Source organism: Bactrocera latifrons, unplaced genomic scaffold, assembly GCF_001853355.1.
Source record: "Bactrocera latifrons isolate USDA-ARS-PBARC rearing strain unplaced genomic scaffold, ASM185335v1 scaffold_52, whole genome shotgun sequence".
Lineage (NCBI taxonomy): Eukaryota > Metazoa > Arthropoda > Insecta > Diptera > Tephritidae > Bactrocera > Bactrocera latifrons.
Window position 1 is genome coordinate 1349345 of NW_017537179.1, and position 9382 is coordinate 1358726.

At 37.1% G+C, this 9382-nt stretch overlaps 1 protein-coding gene across 1 annotated transcript in view; it reads right to left on the bottom strand.

Moving 5' to 3' along the window:
* Window positions 1-7500, bottom strand: part of LOC108974006 (dopamine receptor 1) — a 119117-nt gene extending 111617 nt beyond the window's left edge. The window contains exon 1 of the mRNA XM_018941573.1: window positions 7192-7500. Within this exon, the coding sequence (XP_018797118.1) occupies window positions 7192-7500 (309 nt within the window). The remainder of the gene's footprint in view (window positions 1-7191) is intronic.
* Window positions 7501-9382: the final 1882 nt, after the last annotated feature.

The window sequence follows — 9382 nt, forward strand, 5'->3', positions numbered from 1 at the left end:
GTCATATGTAAAAGAATCGTTTCTGGCCATTCCCAAGTGAATGGCGATCAGAGACTTTCCTCACTGGCGTGAACTTCTACACATGACCCCATCCTCCGATCAGAAACAGAACTACTTTTAGAAATACCAAGATTGAGAAGACATTTAAAAGCGGCTAATATTACCGTCTCTAATTGGATAACGCTGAACTATTTGAAATTCATTGTGGAATGGGATTTTACAGCATCTCTTCCGAATCTAACGGTCGCAGCACTAAAGTTATTTATGACAATGTGTGCATCAGTCGCTTCATGTGAGAGAAGTTTCAGCAAACTAAAACTACGTAAAAATTACTTGCGGTCTACAATGACTGAAACCAGATTAAACAATCTTCACATTTTAACGATAGAACATGAAGCAACACAAAAAAAATTTTTTTGATGACGTGATTTCGGAGCTTGGAAGGTTCAAAGCTTGAAGGAAAAAATTTTAATTTTTTCACATTATATACTAATATTTGTAATACTCGTGTTTTAATAAAATGTAACTGATTATAATCATAATAATTATTATTATTTTTTTATTTTAAAAATTTTGATTGAGTTTTGGGGTGACACCTTCAAAATCCGCCCCGGGTGTCAGCTATGCTAGCTACGCCATTGGTCACACGAGTCATTGCATTAATTAAAACTACACATTTTACAATCACTTTTTAATAGGTTTGTAGATGTTAATTCAGAAGCTATTGGGCGTCACATCTCGTGCTGCGCTTTTAATACCTTGAACAAGGAGTATGCAGATTGCCCCGATATTTATAGCCTGAACAGGGTATATTAAGTTTGTCACGAAGTTTGTAACACCCAGAAAGAAGGGTCGGTGACCCTATAAATTATATATATAAATGACCAGTATGTCGAACTGAGCCGATTTAGCCATGTCCGTCTGTCTGTCCGTCTGTCTATATATATAGTTTTTAAGATAACGTTTTGAAAATTTGCAAACGTCATTTTCTCTTCAAGAAGCTGCTCATTTGTCGGAACGGCCGATATCGGACCACTATAACATATAGCTGCCATACAAACCGAACAATAGGAATCAAGGGCCTGTATGGAAAACTTTGGCATTTGACGTGGTATCTTCACGAAATTTGGCATTTATTACTGCTTAAGGTAACAATATAATCTCTATAAAAATTGTTTAGAACGGATTACTATAGCATATAGCTTCCATATAAACTGAACACATAGTTACTAACAGAAATGCACCTATGAAGGGTATTTAGCTTCGGTGCAACCGACGTTAACGTTTTTTCTTGTTTCAACCTCCAAAAGGAAAAATCGAAAACCCTATAAAACAACGTATATCTAAATGTCAGCATGACGAGGTGATTCGGTTTATCCACGTCCGTCAGTCGATCTGAAACCTTACACAAATCTTTTTATGCCGCCGAACAAACTAAACGATAACAATTAAGTTCTTATTTGGAAACTTCTTTATTTTTGAAGGGTATCCTACCTTCGGTGCAGACGAAGTTAAATTTCCTCATGTTATTGAATGCTTTGCTTACGATTTTCACAGTCGCACGCACACAAATTTCATTGAGTTATTTATGCATCCTATAAAAGCTATATTTTTTGTGCATAAATGCGGATTTAAGGGAGTTATAAACACTTTATAGTCCACATTATTCCTTTTTGATTTCTTTTATATGAATAAGTCATACGTAGGTTGTCCTTTTATTTCGGGATCTGGCAACCCTAGTGCGGCAGCTCACAATTTTATGGAAAGTATGAGAATTTGGTTGATATACATACTCAGAACGTTTGAACATACGAGCACTATTTATGTTATTTACAGTAACTATAGACATTCTTATCGGCCAAAAATGGAATTAAAGCGCGAAAACGCGTGAAAATGCGATTATTTCTTACATCTTTCCGCGTGGATTACGTGGAAACAAAGTCTATGAAAACGTGAAAGGTGAAGAATCGTGGATATATATGCACGAGCCGGAAAGTAAACACTAGTCGACTGCATGAGGTTTCAAAATGCTCCGAATTCAGCAAAAGTGGTTCACGCACGAAGCACTTCCAAGCCAATAGTTGCTTACTTTTTTTGAAAAAAAAAAAACTGGACTTGTTGCAACTATACCAATAAAAAACGGAGAATAGAAAATTTTGGGTAGTACACAGCCAGTATCAGGAAAAGCAACCGCCGAACAGATCACTCTTCACAACGAAAATGCTGGCGCTAACATATTGAGTGAAACAACATCAGGTTTGAACACTCAAAACATCAATTTGATGAATTTTCCATCGCATAATCCTGACTTGGCACCGCATGTCTCCTTTTTATTCCCGTATGTAAAAGATAAACTAATGGCTCAACGTTTTTCGACTCCTGCAGTGGCGGTTGATGCTTTCAAAAAGCATATTTTGGAGATACCTCAATCGGAGAGGCAAAAGTGCCTCGACAATTTGTTCAAACGCGTGCAAAAGTGTGTAGATCATAATGGAGAATATTTTGAAAAGAATAAAGCGATTTTTGACTATTATTATTTGCTTTGTTTCCTAAATTTTGTTTTTTGCAAACATGTTTTTAAACATTCTAATGGACGTTTTTGGTATTGAAAAAAATTATTTTGTTTTTGATGCGAACTTGCATTTTGGTTAGGCGCCTACTTTTTATTTTCATGTATTCAATTTACAAATTTATTGCATTTGACACAAGTCGACATTTAATATGCATTTACTGTTAACGATAAAAGTATCATAATGAGGCACTTTCTATTCGAAATTCATGTCCGGTTTTATATGTATGACCTACTTTTATGACAATTAGATATGTCCAAATCACTTACCTCCAACTTTTGTCCGTAATTTCTTCGCAAAAAATGTACGAATTTAATTGTCAGTAGCTTTTATGATTCCAATTTATTAACCTTAAATTAATTATATTTAACACTGTGGCATATTTTGTCCAGTTTTAAATCACTTTTAGAATGGACTATCTGTTAATCTAAATTGATTGCTATTAAATTGAAATCTTAGAAATTTCGAGAGCACATAATCGTTGAGGGCGCTTGAACTTTACCTTATTGTTTTTTTTTTTTTTTTTTTTTATCAAACGAGGTTGAATCTTCACCTTATCTTACTGTGTTATCAGTTTGACTAAAATCTGATGGCATGCTGTAATCGATTGGAAGGCAAACTTCAGTTGAGCATGAAATTTATTGATTGAATTGTGATGGATTAAACGCGGAGGCTGATTCATTCGAACGTTTTGGCGACGAACTGTTTTTGCAAATCTGCTCTATTCCAGTTGGGCATAGAACTTTTGCCAAAATTATGGGCATGTAAAAAGAATGACTGCATTGATTGCTGAAGGAAGTGACTAGGTACGTATGATAGGCTGCTGGAATTTAGAGGTTAGATGTAAGTGTTTAACGTTTTTAGACATGCCTTTCTCGACCAATTGCATAATATGAAGCACAGCGATTTCGTAATTTTTATGCTAATTTAATTTTTCCCAGTGTGAATAAAATTCCTACCTTCAGTGCAGGGCAAGAACAAAGTTTTTCTACTAATAAATACGATGTGAAAGTAAGGAGAATTCGAAGCCAGTTAAATATTTACTCCACAGTCTTAGCTATACCGCTAGATAACATGGTCGCCATAGGTTCATTAATTTCTATGAAATGGCGTGGAAGATTATATTTATAATAAAGTTACCGTTATTGCCCGAGTAGTAAAGACAAACTGTCGTAGCATTTCTAAGTGATGAAAACTTTTCAAATACTCCTTAAACATTTCTGAATCTTCTCTTTCAAATTTACCATGTTCAACTTTGCGGCTTTATATTTCTCTGCATATCTATATATGAAACTTTGAGATGGTGGGTGTGTTTTGCGAATGAAGATATTACGGTACAGATTTTGTTGTTAATTTTATGGCTGCAAATACGATTTCTTTATTACCCCACATTCTGCAGAATGTACGCTGCCTGGCAGTAAAACTAATTTAATGGCAACACTGGTGAATTGTAAAACACAAGGAAAAATCTAACAATATGAGGAAATAGACAAAACTTCAGATAAATCCCGTAATGCAAAGTGAAACAATTAAATATGTTTACGCAAAGTAAATTAATCGGATTTTAGCCTTAAGACTAAATAAAAAAATATATTCCATACCTGAAGTTTTTTGGTTAAAGAAAGACCAGCAAATTTACCAAATTTATTGTATGAGTTTTTTTCTGCCAACAATTATGTTTTCTGAAAACTTTTTTGGAACTGTGAGACTGTGAGGCTACTGAGATGTGTATATAAATATTTACTGAAGTGCACAATCATTGTTAGAATCGTTGTATATTAGGGTAGCAAAACCCCTTAAGTCAAATGAGATTACCTACCAAGAATCATTCAATCGAAGAGCAAACGAATGTCAGAGAAAAGAACACATCCATAAATAAAGCAGCAACTAAAAGTAATGGACGTTTTGGTACGTAATACGTCCAAATATGCTTCTCCCTAATGCGATCCTTTGTGCCAAATTTCACTTTAATATCTTTATTTATGGCTTAGTTATGACACTTTATTACTTTTCGGTTTCCGCCATTTTGTGGTCGTGGCAGTGGGCCTAGAATAGAATTTTCCTGAAGCTTTCTAGGTCAGAAATATAAAAAGGAACCCTTCCTGGTAGGTAGTTAGTCGGTTGTTTTCCACGAGCCTGAGCAGGTCTTCCAGTAAAATTCGCAGGTATGCCCCCTTACTGAGCGGTAGTAAGGTATTCCGGTCTTGAGTAAAATATTGACAGTGAAATTTTGAGTTTTCTCTTGAAATTATTTCGCAAAAGATAACGGCGTCAAAGAGAGATTGAGGAGATTATGGGGCATACCGATCATGAAATCACAAATCGCATTCTCAATACAGATACGGTCGACTTAGTGGTCTTTACTCCGGAAGTTACAAACGATGAAAGAGCGTTTGGTGAAAGCTTGAAAAATTCATTGTCACGCGCCACCGAAAGATGTATTGCATATAAAATAGAACCATTGGATCTTGCTTTGAACGCAATATGATCGATGCCCTCCACAGTCAACAGCTGTTCGAAAAACCAAAGGCGCCACTCTGGAGAGTGTTTGTAAGGACAAAGTTGGACATGGCATTAACAAATTAAAGAAGCCTCTTTGTTGTCAGAACGTCCATTCGTCATATAAATGCACAAAATGCGATGTAGCTCTACATGTTTTTTATTCCAATCAATTCCATGAAATATTTATAAAGATAAGATATTGCACTTTCAAGAAAAGTTTTAAAAAACCTTCAGCCCTCATAAACCTATAATCGACCAACCTGTGAGAAAATCAGAAAGCGTGCTTAACTCATAACAAGTTGCAAAAGCATAAAATGTTCGGTTTCACCCGAACTTTGCCTTTCCCTACTTGTTATACCCTCGCAATAAAGTTGCTAAGGAGAGTATTATAGTTTAGTTCACATAACGGTGAGGGTGACGAGTAGAGTTGAAATCCGGATGTCTGTCTGTTGATCCGTCCGTCATATTTAGACGTAATTTTTTTGGAAAAGTGGGCGTGGCCCCGCCACCTATTAAGTTTTTTCTATATATCTCGGAAAATACTATAGCTATGTCAACCAAACTCTATACAGTCGTTTCCTTCAGGTATTTCCGTATACAGTTCCAAAATGGAAGAAATCGGATAATATCCACGCCCACCTCCCATACAAAGGTTATGTTGAAAATCATTAAAAGTGCATTATCCGACTAACAAAAAACGTCAGAAACACTAAATTTTACGGAAGAGATGGCAGAAGGAAGCTGCATCCAGGCTTTTTTTTAAATTGAAAATGGGCATGGCGTCGCCCACTTATGGGCTATATATATATACTTATATTATATTCTCTTAACACCCTGATGACATGTACGAAATATGGGTGAAATCGGTTTACAACCTCGCCTTCTTCCAATATAACGCTATTCTCAATTCCATCTGATGCCTTCTCTGTATAATATATACATTAAGTACCAATGATGATAGCGAAATAAAACTTTACACAAATACGGTAATTGAGCTGAGGTATCCCTTGTGGAAAAATTATCGTGATCGGACTATAACTTTTCAAGGTCCCTGATATCGAAAAGGAAAGAACTCAGTCCCTAACCTAACCTAACCTAATTTTTCACCGAAAATATCGGTAAAGCTCCCAGATATTTTCATGTAATTCAGAGGGCGTCATTTTTATACTCTCGCAATAAAGTTGTTAATAACGGTATATATCGTCAGATATATGGTTACATATAAAAAAGTGATCAGAGTCTGTCTGTCCGTCCGTGCAGCCTGTAACTTGAGTAAAAATTGAGATATCTTGATGAAACTTGTCATGCGAGAGTGTAAAATGGTGACACCCGAACTTAGCCCTTCCTTACTTGTTCAAAACAGATTTGGTTCACAAATGAAACTAACGACGCAAACCCATTCCATCCATTAATACATCAAAATTGATTTTCAAATATGTTAAAAGTTATTGTGTTTCTTCTAAAAGGCACACTTTGCACAAAGTCGCATAAAAGCGGCTTAGAATTTCCGCTTTCCAGATTTATAACGGTACAAAGGTTGTGCCATGCATAAAAATCAACGAATGGAAAATAAATAGGGTTATAAAGCGTATGAATAAAAATGTTATATAATAACTTCAAATAAATCACAAAGAGAGAGATTTTGAAACCCGAAGCGACTCCTTAGCTTTTAGACACGTGCAACCGGTTGAGCACACAAAGTTAATAAACTGACAATTTGAATGGGAGTGGCGCCAGGTGCCCCTTTTCTCCACGTGCCATTTTGCAGTTGTGATTTTACGACCGGAAACATACAACTTATGAAGGTATCATAATAAAATAGCCCAACCGGTGCAGCTGCCACAGCACAGGTGCCACAACCTGTGCGCCAACCCGAGGAGATGTATTGTGAATAAGCGAAAGAGGGAGCATAAATAAAATTTGCTTCGATTCGATAAAATATTGTCTTATTCTTCACGCGGAAGCCAAGACGAATTATAACCACACTGGCAGGTGGTGCGAATGAGTCGCAGGAGGAGCAAGAAATAAAGCTAGAATGGATGTGTGTATCGAGATACATGTATATAAGTAAGGCAGCCGTGCCTCTACAGGTCAAAGGTTGAATTGTGTTGAAACTTACCGTTGTGCCTTCGTAGCCGTTTGTGAGCAGTTGAATGTCGATTTCAATGTCCAGATCCACTTTGGCGGTGGTCAATTGAAGCGGCAAATGATCGGCGCTGCTAGCAGCGCTCGCAGTCCCACTCGCCGCAACGTCGCTGCCGGCGCCCATTATGTTGGCGACATTACTGTGATTGCTGCTGCTCGTCGCTGTTGCTGCTGCGAATGCCGTCGCTGCTGCCGTGGCTAAGGTGGTAACTGTTGTGGTGGTTGTTGTTGTCGCGGCAATGGCAGCAAGCGCGGCGACAGTGGAACCTGCAGCCGCGGACATTTTCCTCAGCGGCATTAAGCGGCCTTTGAGGCTATTGTGGAGCAGAAGTGCGTGTGGATGGTATATGGGTGGGTTATATTTACTTATGGTACAGTAACAAGGTTAAATACACACCGTCGACAGGGGGTGGAACACAGCAGGGCTGGAGATAATACTTCGCAACGCTGCGCTTCACTTGGACAATAAGTTTGCGAAATGGGTGGGAAATGTGTTGGTATGCGTGCGTGAGTCTAAGTGTTGGATCACGGTACAGTTTTCACTCCCTGTATTGTTGCATCATGTCTGTACTTATGAACTCACTGGCTGGAAACACAATTAAAGCGCACACTTTCAAGGGAAGAACTGAAATATTTTGCTACGTGTTCTGAATTATTTTCACGCTCGCTGAAAGACCACAAAACTTTCACCCCATGAATGCACTCGTTGATTTTCTGCAAATTGTACTCTTCGTTCACCCGTTGCACATGCGTATGATGTATAATAATTCACCTTTGCTACAATTCAATTTCAGCCTTTCACATTTGGTGCCCCAAAAGGCATTTATGCACACTTCCAACGGCTTTCAGGTTCGCAATGGAACTCACGTTAGCACGCCTATTTAGTTGTTGCAAGAATGCGCCAGAGCCAATATTGGTGCGCTTTCACAGTTCACTCAGTATATTATGGTTGCGTTCTTGTATAATAAATATTTTTTTAGAAGTAGTTTCCCTTTTTTGTATTCACTTTCTCACTTTCTATATATAGTATATATATATAATACATAACTTTTTCTTATTGGGTTTTAAAACTTTACTTCTGAAAGACAAAAAAGAGATGTTAGCTCCCTTTATATAAAAGTTTCAAGCGTTTATTATCCATTTTGTTGTCAAAGTTTTAATAATTTATAATCAATATAACTAGAATTTGAGCTTAAGACTTATAATTTATAAAATAAAAGTATTTTGGTTTTTATAAATCTTCCCCAACATAGCATATAAGGTTCTATTGAGCCTACTGAGAGATTAAAGCCCATAGTCAACAAACTGATTCGAGCTTATCAGTTTGGCTTCATACCTGCAAAATCAACAACTGACCAGAGATTCATCATGCGTCAATTATTGGAAAAAACTCGCGAAAAGAGGATCGAACACATCACCTCTCTCCAGACTGGACAAGAAAGTAAAGCAAATGGGTCTGCCAGTGAACGAGGGCAAGACGAAGTATCTCCTGTCATCAAACAAAAAGTCGTCATAAACGCGAGTTGGCTCCCACGTCACTGTTGACGGTTATAACTTCGAGATCGTAGATCTAATAAAATAACTCTTGTGAACCGATGATACTTCGAACCGAGTAGGCAATTAAGAAGTATAGATCTCCCTTGACGAACAAAGACCAAACTCTACAAGTCACTTATCATCCCCGTCATCAGACAGCGGCTACTTATGCGGCTAGGTCATGTCGAAAATATTCCAGCTCTGAAACTATTCGACGCAGGGCCCGTCGGAGAAAGCAGAGGAAGAGGAAGACCTTCACTCGCTTGAAATCTTTAATTATCGCCAAACGGCGAGAAGGGGCGCTGTTGTAAAGGCTAATAAAGAAGAAGAACAAAATTATGCAGATGAAAAAGCTTTCTTGGCTAATTAGTGGACTGCTTATAAGTTCATCGAACATTTATAATAAATTTATTTAATAGTAGTAGATGGAGTGATGGTTACAGGTCTGGGTGGAATTACGAAAAATTTGGCTTGTTGCAATGAGCAATTCAACTCTAAGTTCCTACTAACCCTTAAATTTCAAATAAATAATGAGGTATTGTAGAGAAATACAGTAAGAAATATTATTTTTATACATATGAGTAATATATATAGTATAAATATATTGTAATATATATTCATAGTAATAC